The sequence below is a fragment of the Trematomus bernacchii genome, unplaced genomic scaffold (genome assembly GCF_902827165.1).
Source record: "Trematomus bernacchii unplaced genomic scaffold, fTreBer1.1, whole genome shotgun sequence".
Lineage (NCBI taxonomy): Eukaryota > Metazoa > Chordata > Actinopteri > Perciformes > Nototheniidae > Trematomus > Trematomus bernacchii.
In genome coordinates, this window is record NW_022987625.1 from 380,945 (window position 1) to 399,293 (window position 18,349).

The window sequence follows — 18,349 nt, forward strand, 5'->3', positions numbered from 1 at the left end:
CCTGTCTCAGCCTGTCCCTCTCAGGAGCCAAGCCTGGAGAGGTTGGCCGAGCGTGGGTAACGCCCCGATTGCACCTGCCTCTTGAGACATCGCCCCCCAGAACTGGGGAACCGCCCAGGGCTGGCCCACATTCATCTGTGTCATCTCTGAGTACCACGGCGCCCCGACGCGGTCCGGAGCCACTAGGACGACTGACAGACGTTCTCGCCTCACTCTCCCCAGGAGAGGGAGAATGAGCTTCACCACCTCCGGGTAAAGCGTCCATTCGCCTGGCAGGGGGCCGCCCCTCGACATGAGGTCGGCCCCCTATTCTCCAGTCCCGGGATATGGAGGGCTCTCAGAGATAACACCACCTCTGAAGCTCATAACCACAGCCTCTCCGCTGTGGCCAACAAGGCGGCGGAGCGGACTCCGCCCTGCCTGTTGATATAAGCCACTGTGGTGCTGTTGTCGCTCCTGACCATTACATGTCTCCCTTGAATTAGGGGCATGAAATGCTGGAGGACTAACACTACCGCCCGTAGCTCTAGGAGGTTGCTGTGTCGAGACTCTGTTAGAGCCCAGCGCCCACCTATAGCCCTCTTCAGGCAGGTCCCTCCCCATCCTGTTCTGGATGCGTCCGTGAACACTGTGATGTAGGAGGTCCCCCGTCCCAGTGGAGACCCCCTCCGGAGGTGATCCGGGGACCCCCAAAACCGGAGGTTGCCCTCCACTGAGGGGGGGATGGTCACCAGCCGCCGTTTGTGCCTCTTGGGATCCAAACGCAGGCTGGAGAACCACCTCTGCAGGCGGTGCACATTTAGTAACCCCAACGGGACCACAATGTGAGCAGTCGCCATGAGACCCAGAGTCTGCATGACAGTTAAAGCTGTCACTGTCGCGTCCTGTCGCAGCCTGTGCACCGCCCGGAGAAGGGACGCACGTCTGCTCTCTGACAGGGTGGCGCGTAGCGCGTCTGCATCGAGCACCACTCCCAAATACAACGCCTGTTGGTGAGGTATGGGGGTGCTCTTTTTCCAATTGATCGCAAAGCCTAATTTGGTTAGGTGTGTGATCAATCGTGCTGTGCAAAACATTGCCTGTTCCCGGGACCCAGCCATGATATGTAAATAAAACTCTCATGCCGTGGGCGCGCAGCGGTTGAAGCGCTGTGGCCACACATTTGCTGAATGTGCGTGGGGATAGGGAATAGCCGAACGGCAGCCTGTTGTACTCGTAGGCTATTCCCTGGAAGGCAAAACGCAGATTCTTTCTGTGCTCTGGAGCAATTTCCACATGAAAGTACGCGTCTTTCAGGTCGATGGTGGTGAACCAATCGCCTGGCTGCACAAGCCCCAGTAACTGTTTCATAGTTAACATGCGGAATTTCCTGCAGGAAATGTGGCGATTCAGGCCGCGGAGATCTAGAATAGGTCTGAATTCCCCTGTCTTCTTGAGAACCAGGAAGTACATGGAATAAAGACCCTTTTCTTTGTGCTGAGGGTGCACAACAGACACAGCCTGTTTCTGCACCGGAGCCTGAATTTCTGCTGAGAGGAAAGCCATCTCCTCCTGGGAGGACAGATTCACCTCTTTTCCACGCGCTCTTGTGTGAGCGCGGGCCCGGCCATAATGCAGCCTTTACCACTACGGTAAACTGCATTAATTGGAGTCTTTGCTCTAGGCGTAGTGTGTTCTCTGACAGCAATACGCCGGCCATAATGTCCCTGTACCCGCATAGCGCTTTCCTTTAGATAGCACTCCCTGCGGTTCATCCCTCTCATCTACGCATGCCCACTAGCCACCTCCCTTACAGGAGCTACAGCTGAGGCAGCGAATGGGGAATTTGTACAGTTAACATTGTGTGTAAGTGTAGCATTTGTGGAAACAAAAGACACTTAGATTTGGATACAGATCAACCTCATTCTTATTAGAAAACGTAGTGATCTGTGCATTATACAGGGAGGAGGCGGGATTCGCCCTCTCGTCCCGGGCGGAGAGATTTTCTCCCCCCGCCAGTCAGATCCGTGAAGACGGGCAGCCCGTCCCCGTGAATGCTGGCACGCCGGTTCCACGGGGTGGGCCGAAGAGGTGGAGGGCGCCGCACGCACGTGATCCCCGTGCCGGCACCTCTCCCTTCGTCTCACCATCGCGCTGCGCTCCCTCGTCTGCAGGAAAGCCTGTGGAGGAGGAGTGCGCGCTGTGGTGACTCTTCTCACTACTGAGGTCTTTGAACGCACCGCGGCCCGCCCTTGGGGGAGGGGGGCGCACGGCCACTCTCACGAGGGCCGCGCGCCCACGTATTAACGCTGTATTTCCCATTCAACGGTGAAATGCATTAATCGGGGCTATTATACCAGGCAAGGTGTGTTTTCTGACAACAGCACGCCGGCAATAACGTCTCTTGAACCCGCACAGTGCTTTGACAGCACTCGGTTTATTCCACTCACGTGCACACGCCCACCTGCTGGCTCCCCTGTGGTTTACAGCAGGGGGCGGGGAGTGTAGGACAGTGTTTCTTCCTCTGGGGATGAGCAAGAAGCAGCCACTCTGCGATTACTCCTTATCCCGTGAGCAAGGAGATCGATCCATAGAGCCCTTCCGTAAGCACGGGGGCTCCCAGGAGATCAACTCGGTCCTCTTTGGAAAGTGCCATGCGGCGTGATATCCCAGGGACATCACACGGCAGGCAGCGGCGGCGGCCTGTGATGAAGTAGGGTCGACCCTATATCATGTGAAGCCACCGAGCACCGGTTCCCGTGGGAACCGGGCCTGGGGCAAGGCCCGTGGACCAAGCTACTTATTCGGCCTTGCGGCCCAATAATCGCACTGACCTGGTGAGGCGGGGGCATCTCTAGCAATGAGCGAGTAGCCCACACACCCGCCGCCATGATCATCCTCCAGGGAGAGTACAGCCCTGGGCGGTGGACTTCCATGGATCCCGGACCCGGAAGGAATGGCAAACGTGAATGGCACCGCCTCGGCTATATCCTGGTCCCCCAAACACTCGAAGCAGTGATGGTGGGGATCGGCGCCCGCTATTTAAGCCAGGGCACGAAGGACAGGCCCGGGTCTCTAGCAGTGGCGACTCCCTGGAGGTATGATAACTCTTTCTTCTTCTTTCAAACGTCTTATCTCAGATGTTGCCCGCTCGCTGAAGAGAAAGGGATGATAGTCAGGAGGCAAGGCCTCCTTTTATACGGTGAGATGCATGCGCATTCAGGTAGGCCCGCCCCAAGGCCGGCTACATCTATAGAAATCTCAGTAGGTGAATGCTTGCATAGAGGGTAGTACCCCATAGAGTCCAGTATAGGGCGGAGCCTGTGAGAGATATAACTGCAGAGTTCTAGCTCTGGCATTAATATCAGACCAAACTGTGGGAGCTTCATGGGTTTTCATGGCCGAGCAGCTGCATCAAGCCTTACATCAAGCACAATGCCAAGCGTCGGATGGAGGGGTGTAAAGCACGCCGCCACTGGACTCCGGAGCGTTTGAAACGTGTTCTGTGGAGTGACCAATCACCTCTCTATCTGGCAGTCTGATGGACGAGTCTGGGTTTGGTGAATGCCAGGAGAACGTTACCTGCCGGACTGCATTGTGCCAACTCTAAACTTTGGTTTAGGAGAGATAATGCTATGGTTGTTTTTCTGGGGTTGGCCTGGGCCCCTTAGTTCCAGTGAAGAGGATTCTTAATGCTTCATCTTACCAAGTCATTTTGGACAATTCTATGCTTCCAATTTTGTGGAAACTTTTCTGTTCCAGCATGACTCTTCCCCACAAAGCAAGGTCCATAAAGACAGGGTTGGATGAGTTTGGTGTGGAAGAACTTGACTGGCCCGCACAGAGCCCTGACTCCCACCCCATTGGACACCTTTTGCATAAACTAGAATGGAGAGCCAGCCTCTCGTCCAACATCAGTGTCTGACCTCACAAATGCTCTTCTGGATGAATGGGCAAAAATTCCCACAGACACACTCCAAAATCTTGTAGAAAGCCTTCACAGAAGAGTGGAAGCTGTTATACTGCAAAGGGGGGATCAACGTCATATTAATGCCTAAGAATTTGGAATGGGGTGTCATAAAAGCTCCTGTAGGTGTAATGTGTATACACTGTTCTTCACTTTACTTAAAAGTGTATGCTGAGAATACATATATTACTAATATTGCACTACTGCACTATTTTTGGTGAAATACATTTGAGTGGTTCAAAACTTTGGGTCGCGATTTATTGACAAAGGAAAGAAGTGGGTCCTAAGGCTTGACCAGTTGAGAACCACTGTTTTAAAGGGCAAAGAAGTCATGTTTGAATGTTCACATTACTTTTGTCATGTGTTGTTTTGTATTATGGCTCATTACCCTCACTCTGAGGGTCAAATATATTGCAGCAGAATTAAGAGAATAAGTTGACTGTGCTGACCGGAGTATACGAAACAGAACACATTTGAGGAGAAAATATACAGATAATATACAGAGAAAACAGCCATGTTTCAGACTGAGCGAAGCAGAACAGAGGTGAAGGAAATGCACTTCAGCAGGACAGGGACAATACAGAGCAGAGCTGTTCAGCACATCAGTACAGCTGAGTGGGAGTCACATGACAAATGTATGTAGCACCCCAGCAGCCATGTATCAGCCACGGTTCACAGACCACCCATTTCAGTGTTCAAGCCCTCAGACTTGGTTCTTGGTTCTTGTCGGACAGCCGAGTGGGGTCAGCTAAGCACCGGTTTTCGGTGCTTAGAGCCGGTTCCGCTGCAGTGGAAACAGGAAGAACCAGAGCTAAATCGGGCTTTAGCCCAGAACCGGCTATGGAACCGGTTTGGTGGAAAAGGGGCATAAGATGATACTTTTTATAGCTTTCACACTCTTCTGTGTCTGCAATGCCTTATAACTTTTTGTAACCTAACTTGGTGGAAATGCTTTCTTAATAATTACTTAATACGGTTTTAGCTTTTTAATAAATAATATGAGAACCACATCTGAATTGTTAAGCTAATGTTTATATTAACAATGGGAGGAACACAGTTTTACCATTTCAAAATGCTGTCAGTCTCACCGGCACTTGTTTCCTGATGCATTTTTACCATGGATTTCATGGCAGTAAAAAGGCAAAGAAAGTGGAGGAAGTGGAACAAGCTACATGTATTGCATTGACTGGAGACCACTGGAAATCAGTGGGGAGGAAAGGCATGCTGCAGAAGCATGTGTTAGCCAGTTGGTAACCCAACAGACAGTTTGTGCAGAGAGAAAACATCCCTGTTGACTTAGGAGACAAAGCTACCATTACTGAAGCGGATGTTGTTGTAAAAACAGTTCACATATCATGTTTGACAAATCATTTTTGGAGTGCGTCTTATTTTTGGGAAAGGGCACGTCTGTTTCTGCATATACTGAGACGTGAAAGATTAAGAAACACAGATTATCATCACACTTCAGGAGAAGATCCTGCCATTCAACAGGAATTTATGTCTGCACACAACGCAAAATAATGCACATCCCCTTTTCATCCCGATGTGGCAAATGCTACTGAACTAAATAATCACGAGGCTAAAGAAAGCATCTGTTATGCTCACGAGAGCTGCTAGACTGAACCCACAATGCAAACACTGAGACAGGAGACAGCAACTGCAGAAACAGGGACCTTTTATTTCTCAGATGGTGGAGTTGGGGCGGTGAGGAAGGGAGCAGGTAGACCAGGAAATCCAGGGGAAATCCAGGGGGAATCCAGGGAGAATCCAAGGAGAATCCAGGGGGAATCCAAGAAGAATCCAGGGGGAATCCAAGGAGAATCCAGGGGGAATCCAAGGAGAATCCAGGGGGAACTCGGGGAGCAGGGAAAGCGAGCCAAGAGGTGTGGAGCTGAGATGAAAACACGAGCTGGGCGATGAGGGTGATGGCTGGACGTGGCAGGCTGTCGAGTTGGTGGTTGATCACAAGTGGATATCTGACGAACTGGCGAAGACTAGAGGTGATGACCGGGCTTTTATACAGGTGCAGGTGAGTAGTGGCAATCAGTGAAATGAGCAACAGCTGGAGAGGTGTAGAGGCGGGAATCCAAAAGTAGGTCAGCCACGCCCAGCCGGGGAGACAGACACACACACCCACAGAGAGACCGACAAACAGGGAAAACAGGGAAAACAGGGAAAACAGGGAAAACAGGGAGGCAGTACTGTGGATCCTCACAGCATCAAAACATGATGTTACAGTGAAACACACACACTAAATCACTGTTACATTCAGACAGTGCCACACACAGTCAACCCCCCACCACACACACACACGCACGCACGCACGCACGCACACACACAAACACACACACACACACTGACAAAGGCGATTTAGTGGTGTGGAACAGAGTCAGTCTGTCGTAGTTCCTGAATTGTCGCCCTCTGTCTCAACAAGACTAATACGGAGCCATTTTAAACCGTACTACACACTTTTTAAATCCACATATCTTGACTGAAAAATGAGAGAATGGTAATGACATCATGTTACTTTAAGTCCATCTGCTGTGTTTAATGCAGATTTTCAGTCTGCTGCTGTGAAAGTTGGTGCTGATGTAGCTGAGCATTAGGCTGCTCTGTAGGGACTTCAGTGTTTCCCACAGATCTGAAATATACTTGGGGGGGTGGTGGTAGCGGGGGGGGTTGGGGGTTGAGGTGACGTGCCTTTGTGACGTGCAACAACATTAACATGAACCTTTCTGTTGGTCGCTTGTTAGCAGACCCTTCACGCGATGGCAGAGCTAACAGGTACAGGCAGGGCCCATAGTGATAGCCCTATAGTTTAAATCTACTACCCACAAATAAACATATGGACGTGGGTTACTATTTAAAAAAAATTGTAAATGTATTTAGGAACCTGTCCATGTGATTTTAAGTGGGGGTGGACCTCAAATCCTCTAGGGGGGTCTGGGGGCACGCTCCCCCGGTAAGATTTTTTTTTAAATTTTGGGTAAATGCATCAATCTGGTGCATTTTGAGGGGAAAATAAAGAGACTAGATCTATGGGAACACCTATATGAAACATAACTGTATACATTTCAATAATCATAAAATCATGGCCATAACCAATAACATACCATTTCCAATATGAAAAAACACTGACACCCTCAAATGGAAATATGTGTTTACATAAATGGTGACCAAACCGTTTGAGACCCACTGAGAACTTAGACTAAATTAACTATCTAAACACTCAGAGAGTCCTTTACCTCACCTGAGCTGAGGTTATCCCAGGCTTGAATGACACACAGAGACCAATCAACGGCTTTGATTTATGATCTGTATGACAGTGACCATGTCGGCAGGCCACATCATGTAGACAGCCAGTCACCCAAAAAATCCTCAGGCCAGCAGGCCACTTAACAGGCCAGGCCATCGGGCTAAATAGGTCGTGAAATATACTTGGGCGGCCGTTAATATACCTGGGCGGCCTAGTCTATGTGTGGGAAACCCTGGAGTTTATTATCCAGAGGCATCAGTAGATCAGCGTGTTGATGTCTATTTGTTTGTAAGTAAGCATGACAGCATAACAGAGGGATGAGAGCCTTGAAGGAGAGATGGCAGAGAAAGGAGAGTGCATGGCTAAGGAAGAATGACAGGATGGAGGACGAGCAGGGTGAACAGAAGGAAAGAAGGATGGAGCGGGGCCAGAAGAGGCGATGTCGGGTGAAAAGTCATCCTCCTAAGAGGAATAGTGTTTCCTGGCTCTAAACATCCACAGTTGTATTAAAATGTGCTATATAGTTAGTGCGAATGCTGTTTACAGCATTCCACTATAGTTCTTCTGTTTCTTTATTAGTGCGAATGCTGTTTACAGCATTCCACTATAGTTCTTCTTTTCTTTATTCCTCTGTTTCTTATTATTTCACCAAATAGTTTGGCTCTCAATAACTTCAGCATACTTTCAGCTACAGAAACCATTCAAATATCAAAAGTATTCAGCCTTTTCAGCACATGATGGGAAATGTTCAACTTTTTCAGAATATTTTATACTATTTTTTTAACATCTAACTCAATGGGAGGAACCTTCAAATCCTCTTTTACCTACACCTTGCAACATATACTACTCATTCCACATACTTTCAGCTAGAGACTTTATTCCAACTTTAAAACGCTCACAAGAACATATTCTTCAGATTTTTGATATCTTTTACACTTTTTGAGATATTTAACTTAGTTTGGAGCTTGGTATAGAGGCCTTCTTCATATTTTAACATAGTTGTGTATTGCGCAGCTCGTTAAGGCTTAGAGTGCGTGATGTCACATCTAGAGTGGAGGAGAGCTTGAAATTTGCCTTGCCTTTCCTTTTTAAACTGACATAATTCCCAAACCCTACACTCCCGGGACATAATTTTATGCTTGAATTGTAGGAAAGCCTCTCTTACAGATGTAGCACTCCAGATAGGACTCCACCCAGCGGATTCCAACCAAGAACCCAGCGGATCCCAGTGGCTGGGGGCGTTGCCAAATTGCTAGAGGGCGTTGCCAAATTTCCCCATTTGTTCAATTACAGGATTTAACCATGAGATGGCGCTTCATTCACAAATACACAAAGACAACTTGGTGTTGTAGACCTTAGTCTGTTCGCAATGTTGCAGCTCTGCAGTTGTGTTTGCTGAATACTGTAGCATTTAATCACTTATTTGTTATGGTTTTCACAGGCTACTATAACGAAAAAACATCAATATTTTAGATCAAATAAAGTATATCTAATCTTATTATCTTAATTGTAATTCAATAATATTTAGTCTTTATATATTAAATAATCATAATAATAATGTAAATGTTTACACTTCTTTATTTTTTATGCTCATACTTTTACCTTTACAATAGTTTGCTTTAATATGCAGTATATTTTTTGTAATATTGTTGTGGTGTACACAGTACAGTAGATCGAAGTAAATCAACTCATACATTATTACGTATTATACAGTAATGTGTTGTATTAAGTAATATCATACATTAACCCCATTATAGCAGATGCTACATTGAATGGATGAACACATTTATGCATCAATAATTACAACGGAGTATTTCTAAATATAAGTTGTACAAATTATATGTATTTAATACTAATAACATAATGATTTATTTTACTTTCAGATGATAATACTTTTCACTTGGGCTATTGACAATTTTGAATGCAGGACATTTGTTTCTAACACGTCTTTTTACCTAGGTAAATAATCGGAATACTTCTTCCACCTCGGATTTTAACCTATCACTGTTTTTAAAACTTTAATTAAATGTTTGATATTTCCAAAGACCCTTTCAGACCGGCAATGCTGCCCTGCATGTAATTCCGACAGTCCATCGGAATGTGACAAAAGTCAGAAGTCTCCCATCCCCCTTGGGAGACTTTCTCCACACATTCCGATGGGCAATTAGTTTTAAACAAAGAGTCCGCAACTAATGGCGCATTTCCACTACACGGCCTCGCTCGGCCTCGCTCGGCCTCGCTCGGTATGGCTAGGCCTCGTTAGGACTGGCTCACTTTATGGCGCATTTCCATTACAGTTTAGGAACTGGGGTAGTATCTATAGTAACGCAGTGTAGGCGGAGCCGTGACGTCATCTTCAATGAGAACCCCAGAAAAAACAACACAGCCGTTAGCTGTTAGCACTCAGAGCTCACAGCTCCTCATATCTGTTCAGAAACTAGACAAAAGTTAAACAAGTACAAACCACAGACTGCCTGTGTCATGGAGAATACAGTCGCTGCTTTATTTATGTCTGTATAGGCCGTTGTTGTGAGTGTGGACGGTCGGAGCATATAGTGCGTTAGCTTAGCCAATCTCCATTTAGAAAACACACATTTTAAAAGGTTTTTTCCCCTGCCGTCTGTCTGCAGACTTGTCAAAGCATTAATTCATGGTTTTTACTAACCGGTATCAGTATGTTGTTACTTTGGCATAATTTTGAAACGTGTATTACAATTAAATCACGGTCAAATATGTCCATCTTGTTGTAGTTGTAGCCCCCTTGCCAGCGATTCTCTCTCTAGTTTAGCATACTCAGCCCGACTCAGCCTCGTTGTCTCTGGCCCTAGAACCACGATTTTATGAGGCCAGAAAAACTGTGAATTAGGACCCGCCGGCCGGTACTAGGCCAAGTGGAAACGCAACCAAAGACGGGCCGCTGACGTCACAGCCCTCTTAAACCGTGCTCCGCGCTGTAGTGGAAACGCGCCAATAGACTACTATCTCTTGTTAACAGAGGGGGGATGGTAGAGTTTTGTCACACCGTTTCAGGGTTAATGAATAGTGGATAGGAGAATTCAAAAGGATTTAGGAGAAGAGACTGCAGTGCTTTGAGAATCCGACTGCACTTACACTATCGACGTATTTATGATGCGCCAGCGGACGTCATGAATGTGCGTCTGCTGCTGTGGGGAAACTACAGTTTTCTATTCAGCGGACTACATGATGTAGGCTATAATAAGAATAACAACCCAGCGCTGTATTCTATCTAGATACTTTACACCGCGCTCCCACTTGTTGTACCTGACAGAGCAAGAAACACTCCAGCCTTTTATTTAAACTTGTTTAAAACTTATCTAAATAAATATGTATGTCCCGGGCCATGAATGCAATTATGCTGTCAGTTTTCAGATAAAGCCACCACACCAGCTTTTATGGAGAAAACAAGTTATATAATAATTAACCAGAGGCATGTTTCTCACTATTTTATGCATAGAAACAACAGGCTACTGTGTGTGTGAGGAATCAGCTGTTTATTTCATGCTGGAGAAGAGAGATCATGGGGTGGGGGGAGAGCTGTGGCTGATGGGCCATTAGGTGTGTAAACACACAGCTAATCACCTGAGAGCTGCCGTTTCATTCAGACTATTTAAAAAAAAATCTGATTTTAACATTGCACAACAATGAACTCAATGTGTGATTGTTATAGCAGTAATATTAAACACTAATATTACAGTAAACTATTAACAATAGTATAATATTATAGCCCGTTTGCCCATGGTGAGATGACGAGGCTTCATTAAAAATAAACCTCTTTTTAGTGAATTACTGAGTTTGGGCAAGTGAATAAAGTTTTAATGAAGTTGACTACAGTATATTCATATTTGTCAGTGCTTTCATGTCAATTCGGCGAACATAAACATAAATGATCATGGTGAAGATGATGATTAAATTAAGAGTAAAAATCGGTAGTGAGGGCACTGCATTTCCTCCCGTCGGATGTGATATAAAAACAAACCGATTATTTTTGTAGTGGTAAACTCACGTGGATTAAACCACATTCATTAGTGCTTTCATGTCAATTCGGCGAACATTATGATACATTAAATGATCGTGAGGATGATGATTAAAAATCGTTTGTATGAGCCGGTCTGCATTTCCTGATGAAAAAACATAGCGATGGTTTTGTACTTACACCAACGTGGATTAAACAACATTATTTTGTTAAATAAAAACATGGTGATGTTTTGTAAATGATTACATGTCTCTTATTTAGCACAGAATATGATCCTATCCGTGACATATGGATCTTAACAAAGATCCGCTATATCAGATACCTGTAGAGATCTATCAGCTGTTTATTTCACATGAGTTCCACTGTGGCAGCTTTTTAATCACTGCTCCCCCTGGTGGATCCATGATCCATTGCAGCTGGTTTCATTATAATTTAATTTATTTATCAAGGGGGCGTATCAAGTCCTGCGGGGGTTTTTCCTTTCAGCAGAGGCCCACCCCGTGCCGATCACGGGCCCACATGGGTAGGGGCGTCCGAAATGAGGTGCTACATCTGTACGTTGAAAAATTAAGCAACAAAATTAAACAAAATGCCTCTTGAGGGCATGAAGTGACAACAACTTTCAACATGTCTCCATTAAGGCCCATTGTAAATTCAGCCTGATCTATCCTCAGAGCAGCAGCTGCACACCTATAGTGAAAATAGCCAAAAGTGCCTCATTATTGACCTGAAAGTGCACAAAAAGCACACTTCAGATGCTCAGGGTCCTTGACATGCTTCACGTGTTGACATTTTACCGAAAGCAGCTACCGTTTTTAAACTATAGTTAGAAATGTAAGAGGTTTATTTTCTTGCACATCTCAAAACATTCTTTTGCACTATTTTATGTGTTTTATTTGTTTTATGTTCTATATATATTCATGTTGCACTGTTGGAGGAGCCTGTGACTTAAAGGTCACCTATTATGCAAAATGCACTTTTTTATGTCTTTTATACATAAATATGTGTGCCAGGTGTGTCAGGAGACTCACAAAGTGTTAGAAAATACAACCCTCTCTCTTTTCCTCCTTACCCACATCTCTAAAAACGGGGGTACAACGGAGCTGATCCAGATTTGCTGCGTCATGACGACATTACAAACATTTGGGCTGGCTTTACACCCATGGCCCTATCAGAAACGTCGCTATCAGAAACAATGCGCAACGTGTTTTGGACGTAATATGGTCTGTGTTTACATTAGCAAGCATCGCTAACACTCAGAGCTAACCTGTACTGGAGAGATTATGTATAAAGAAGCAGGATATAAAAAGGTACTCACCTTATGGTCAACCCGCAAGAAAAAAACATTTGAGCTCCATACTGTTTCAGAAATAATGCTTGATGGGGTTTTGAACATGATATGGTGTATAATCACGGCAGCATTTAGCTGAGTATCTGGGTAGAATTCTCCTGCATGAGTTCCCCCGCCTCTTTTTTGTTTTGTTTTTCCAAAACAAATGTTGTTTTAAAGCTACGGACCCAGAATCAGCACCTCGCAGAGGGGGCCTCACCTCGCGGAGGGAGCCTCACCTGAAGCGCAAATGCAGTGCAATTAAGCGCGCCACAGTTTCACCGCTGCGAGGCTCCGGCGCTCGCAGTTCACCTGCGTGCCCCTTTTTACCGAAATGAAACACAAGTCTAACGCAGAGCGTCTGAATTAGCACTAAGCGAAAGAGTGCTAACGCACTTAGCACATAACTCACGGTATAAATATGTTATACTTCATCGGATCTGCACAATCTAGATATCATATGAAAGCTGAGATTCCACAGATTCCAATGGTATAAGTATCATCACTGTGCGACCAAAACTCACGGCATCGAAAGCCAGCAAAGACAACACACAACTTCACTTTACGGGGGCCAAAACGGCAAATACGTCTTACCTTTGCTGTTTTCTGATCAAAAGTTGTGTTCAATGGCATTAAAACGCATATAAACGCTGCTGAAGGTTAATACAATGTCTCTGTGTCACTTTGAAATGATTACTGATAATCCATCATCATATTTATGGCAATAAGCCAAGTTTTCAGTTTTCAGTTTTCAGAGCGTAACATAGCTTTCGGTTTGGGCAAACTGCGTGCGTATCACTCTCACTCCTCAATGGTAACGTGTAGGTGGATTTAGGGACTCCCCCTCAATTATATTGGCTCTAATGGTTAAAAAGTGCTGTCAATCACCAAAATCGATCAATGGGTTCCAGAGATATGGCGAATACACCCAAATGACCCCAGAGGTGGGTTCTTTTTTCTAAACCTCTCTAAAAAGGTCATATTTCACTTGTTTTGCATCAATCTTGATACAGGGTACTTATTATATGTTATAGTTTGGATTCCTAAAGCTTTTTGTCTACTATCCCATCATTCAAGGGTGGTTTTCACTATAAGTAATGGTTTTGTTTTGGACGGAAACTATAATTTACATTTTTTTACTATGTTCAATCTGAATTTACTTTAGAGTAAAACATCTATATTGATTCTGACTTTTCTACATCCAACTCACAGGTGTATCATTGCTTTGAGAAAAAAGATTATTAATTTACCCCTTTTAGAAGTGAAGATATAGTCATTTGTTCTGGGCATGTCATTTTTTAGCCTGAAACCTGAAAAACAGGCTTGGGGTTTAACAGCTAACAGTTAACAGTTAAGTTTTTCATTGCCATATCTACACTGCAGCTACAGTGCACATGATACATGATAAAGCCTTGAATTGAATTGAGATGAAAATGCAGTGCTAATAAATCTTTTTATTTTTATTTCAAGATCAGAACACCTTAGATCTGGCCCTTTCCACCATCATCATGGATACAGAGGCTAGTCACATGCTGGAGGCAGCCCTGGAGCAGATGGATGACATCATTGCAGGTATGAGCTACAAGGTAGCTGAGTTGTCTTTGTGTATAGAGTGGTGCAGGGATGACGTATTTTTGTAGGCCGACCTAAATAAACTGCGCATGGGTTCCCTCGACAAAAAAGCAATGGGATTTCTCCATAGGATTTTGGAAAATAGCTCGAAATAAGTTCTGTGGAAAACAAACCTGTTTGATAAATGCACGTTTTGTTCAGCCGGATAATATCCACATGTCTACCCTATTTTTATCATTTTTTAATCATAAATCGAACAGCCAGAAGCAAAATGCTAACGTTATGCTATAAACGAACTACAGCCGAGTACGACTTCAACGTCACGCCAACTTAAGATCGATATTCAAAAATACAGATTCAAAATTGTACAAGTTGAAGCGTTTGTTTTAACAGTTTGCAATAGCGCAGGTACTTGCTTTCAAGCAGAACAGAGCAAACAAACTTAGCGGGAGTGTTTACGTGTTCGGCGTAATGACGTGCAACGTCCTCGACAACTTCTGAAGTCCTATTCAGCCACTTGTTAACAACCATCGTTTTTCAGACACGTAAACTCTTAAAAAATCACCAGTGATGAAACACTGCTGATGTATTTAATGTCGTAGAACAAAACGTGATCCGTCTCTTAAATTTGTGTCAACAACAGACCTTATTTCCAGCTATTTTCCAAAATCCTATGGAGAAATCCCATTGACTCTGAGACGAGGGAACCGGAAGTGGTAAAATGCTGACTCACTTCCGGGTTTTAGGACTCGTCACTGCACCACTCTATTGACTCCCATGGTAGTTTCTGGAAAATCTGCTGCATTTTTTGATTTTGTCAATAATGTATCATCTGTATTATCTTTAGTTGATGAGTGGAAGACACAGGATATCACATGCTCAGGTCCAACAACCAACACCATTCTTTACAATCATATTGACCTATCCCTATTATTTTATAGAATATATTTTTTATGATTTGAGCAGTTTACAGTAAAGCTGTAACGGTCCCCCAAATGAGAGTTGACTTGTGAAATGCATTAAATATGCCAAGTTTCTATAATGAATTAGAATTTAAGAACACGCACACCCATGCGATTTATTGATGGTGTGTATGGGAATCAAAAAGCTGGACCATTTCAACAAATGAGAAATTAAGCAAAACCTTTCGTGATGAATGTCAAATAAGTTGCAAATTCAGAACAATATTGGCATCCTTAAATTAGAATGTTATTGGTTTATTACTGGTAGATTATCTGAGCTATTACCAGAGCGAATGCATTTAACTACATTTCATTTTTTTTTTTACCTTTTATCACCTTCTATATCTTACATTTAATTATTTTACATTGTGGGGCAAAAGGTCCATAATAGTAGGAATAATAATAATTATATAATTTTAGGCTATATGTTTTTGAGCAGCATAGTTACTGATGTTGCTGAGGACACTCTGATCAAGGGACCATGTGCAGTCATATCAATCCCCAGATTTTTTTGATTTGTCGAGCACAACACTTTGGATTCATAATATTGTAGGTTGAACAGGAAAATAAAGAGTTTTCAAAGCTCCATACAGGGTGCGCAATGGCTGGTAATACACCTAGCAGATCAGTTTTGTTTTGCAAGAATATTTCAGTTTTATTCTAAGTAATAGTCTGTTCTCAACTCTCTGCTTCACACACTCTCCAGGTTCCAAAGCAGCAGTGGTGGAGTTTTCTAACAGGATGTATGAGCAGGGTTCCCCCGTCAGTGGCGCTCCCCTTCAGTTAGCTGAGGAGCTCAAACTTGCCTTGGAGCTCCAACAAAACCAGGAGGAGAGAGACAGCCTGAGAGCACAGCTGCCTGCAGGAACAGCACAACTTCTCATAGACTGGTTGCAGACTGGAACTGTGAGTACTTCACAGTGAAATACTTCAATTCAGCTTCCACATGTATAGTCTTATGTAAGATAATGTTTGCTTTGGTGTACAGCCACACCAACAAAATAATTAAAAGATCCAGTTCTTATGCCTTTATTTGTGTTTGAGCTTTGAAGGCAGTCACAAAGGGTTTGTTAGATGTTGAACATGAAGAAATGGCTGAAGATGAGCAGCAGTCTTGACTTCTGCTCGGTTAATTATTCAGGCTGTCCAAGCTTGAATACTTTTTTTTTTTCCTTTTGCAGCATTTAGTTTTGTCCTTTCCACTAGTTGTGTGCATGTGTGTGTTTATGTGTGTATATATATATATAATTATTGGACAAATAAGAATTTCACCTGATGATGGCGCTGCATACAAATTCTGAGGATCACCACATTGGAAATCAATCCAAGGGATGGGAACAAAGCTACACTAAAGGAAAGTTCATACATCTACTGCCAGCAGAGTTCAGCAGATTCAGGTTCAAAGGGTCTCCTATGTGTATAGTGTGAGATCTTTAAGAGCTTTGCATTGGGGTAAGAGCTTTGTATTTGTATAGGATTTTAAATTGTAATTCAACGCTCACCATGTTTTCATTGCATGAAAATGTTATTGTTGCAAACAGCAATCTCATCATTACTTTCAATTACAGTGATTGCAAAGCTAGGGAAGGGAACATGGGGAGGTTTGGGAGGTTTTCCTCTGAGACACTACACTGTAAAAAAAAAACTCGTAAAAAAAACGGTCAAAGTACTGGCAGCAGCAGCTGCCAAACAAAAACCCTTAAATTAAAGTAAAATACTTTAACTGAAATAAAGTGAATAAGCCATTAATTTACGGGAATTGTCCTTAAAGATTTTACAGGAAAACACTGTAATTTTACAGATTTATCTGCTCTTTTTACAGTCAATAACCTTTAATAAAAGTACAGCACTAATACTTTAACGTGCAAACACTGTAATTTTACAGATGTATCCTCTCTTTTTACAGTCAATAACCTTTAATAAAAGTACAGCACTAATACTTTAACGGGCAAAAAACCCGTAAAAAAACGGTCAAATGACTGGCAGCAGCGGCTGCCAAACAAAAACCATAAAATTAAAGTAAAAATACTTGAACTGAAATAAAGTGCAAAAGCAATTAGTATACAGAAATTGTCCTTAAAGATTTTAGAGGAAACTTTCCTCTCTTTTCAAAATCCATTGTCTTAAAATGTTACATTCAAATACCTTAAATAAAGTTCTGATGAGAAAAACAGTTTTTTACATTTTTTTTTTATTAGATTTGTATGATCAAACACTAAAATAAATACAGAACCTAAAGTTCTACAGCTAGAATACTGTTATTTTACAGCTTTTTTCTAACATTTTCCAATCAAACAGGTTCAATAAAATCACAAAATGTTCTGTAGGAAACAATTACTCTGAAAACTTAAAATATAAAAATATTTGTAGAATTATAGTACAACTAATGAATACAGCATTTCATATTTAAACATCATACTTATAAACAGTAGAAACAAAAAGTAAGTTGAATTTTTTAAGAGTACTTTGAAACATTCTAAACTGAAAATAACAGAAATTACAAAATGGCAACATATGTTCACATTGTCAATTTGAAGGAGCAGTGTGCAGGATTTAGTACGTCTAACAATGGGGATGTAGGAGAGAGGTTTTGGTCCTGATGGAGAGAGGTTCTGGTCCTGATGGAGAGAGGTTTTGGTCCTGATGGAGAGAGGTTTTGGTCCTGATGGGGAGAGGTTCTGGTCCTGATGGAGAGAGGTTTTGGTCCTGATGGAGAGAGGTTTTGGTCCTGATGGGGAGAGGTTTTGGTCCTGATGGAGAGAGGTTTTGGTCCTGATGGAGAGAGGTTCTGGTCCTGATGGAGAGAGGTTTTGGTCCTGATGGAGCGCAGCCTCCTGCCAGAGGGGAGGGGGGTGAACAGTTTGTGTCCAGGGTGGGAGGGGTCGGCCACTATCTTTCCTGCCCGCCTCAGGGTCCTGGAGGCATGCAGGTCGTGGAGGGATGGCAGATTGCAGCCGATCACCTTCTCTGCAGAGCGGATGACACGCTGCAGCCTGCCCTTATCCTTGGCTGTGGCTGCAGCGTACCAGATGGTGATGGAGGAGGTGAGGATGGACTCCATGATGGAGGTGTAGAAGTTTACCATCATCGTCTTTGGCAGGTTGAATTTCTTCAGCTGCCTCAGGAAGAACATCCTCTGCTGGGCTTTTTTGATGAGGGAGCTGCTGTTCTGCTCCCATTTGAGGTCCTGGGCGATGATGGTGCCCAGGAAGCGGAAAGACTCCACAGCAGTTACTGGGGAGTCACACAGAGTGATGGGGAGTCACACAGAGTGATGGGGAGTCACACA

The 18,349-nt window shown here is 43.8% G+C and overlaps 1 protein-coding gene across 1 annotated transcript in view; it reads left to right on the plus strand.

Annotated features, from left to right (window-relative positions):
* Window positions 1–16,178, plus strand: part of LOC117484416 (liprin-beta-1-like) — a 34,053-nt gene extending 17,875 nt beyond the window's left edge. The window contains exons 2-4 of the mRNA XM_034132879.1: window positions 13,997–14,098; window positions 15,767–15,966; window positions 16,113–16,178. Coding sequence (XP_033988770.1) covers window positions 13,997–14,098; window positions 15,767–15,966; window positions 16,113–16,178 — 368 coding nt within the window. The remainder of the gene's footprint in view (window positions 1–13,996; window positions 14,099–15,766; window positions 15,967–16,112) is intronic.
* The last annotated feature ends 2,171 nt before the right edge of the window (window positions 16,179–18,349 follow it).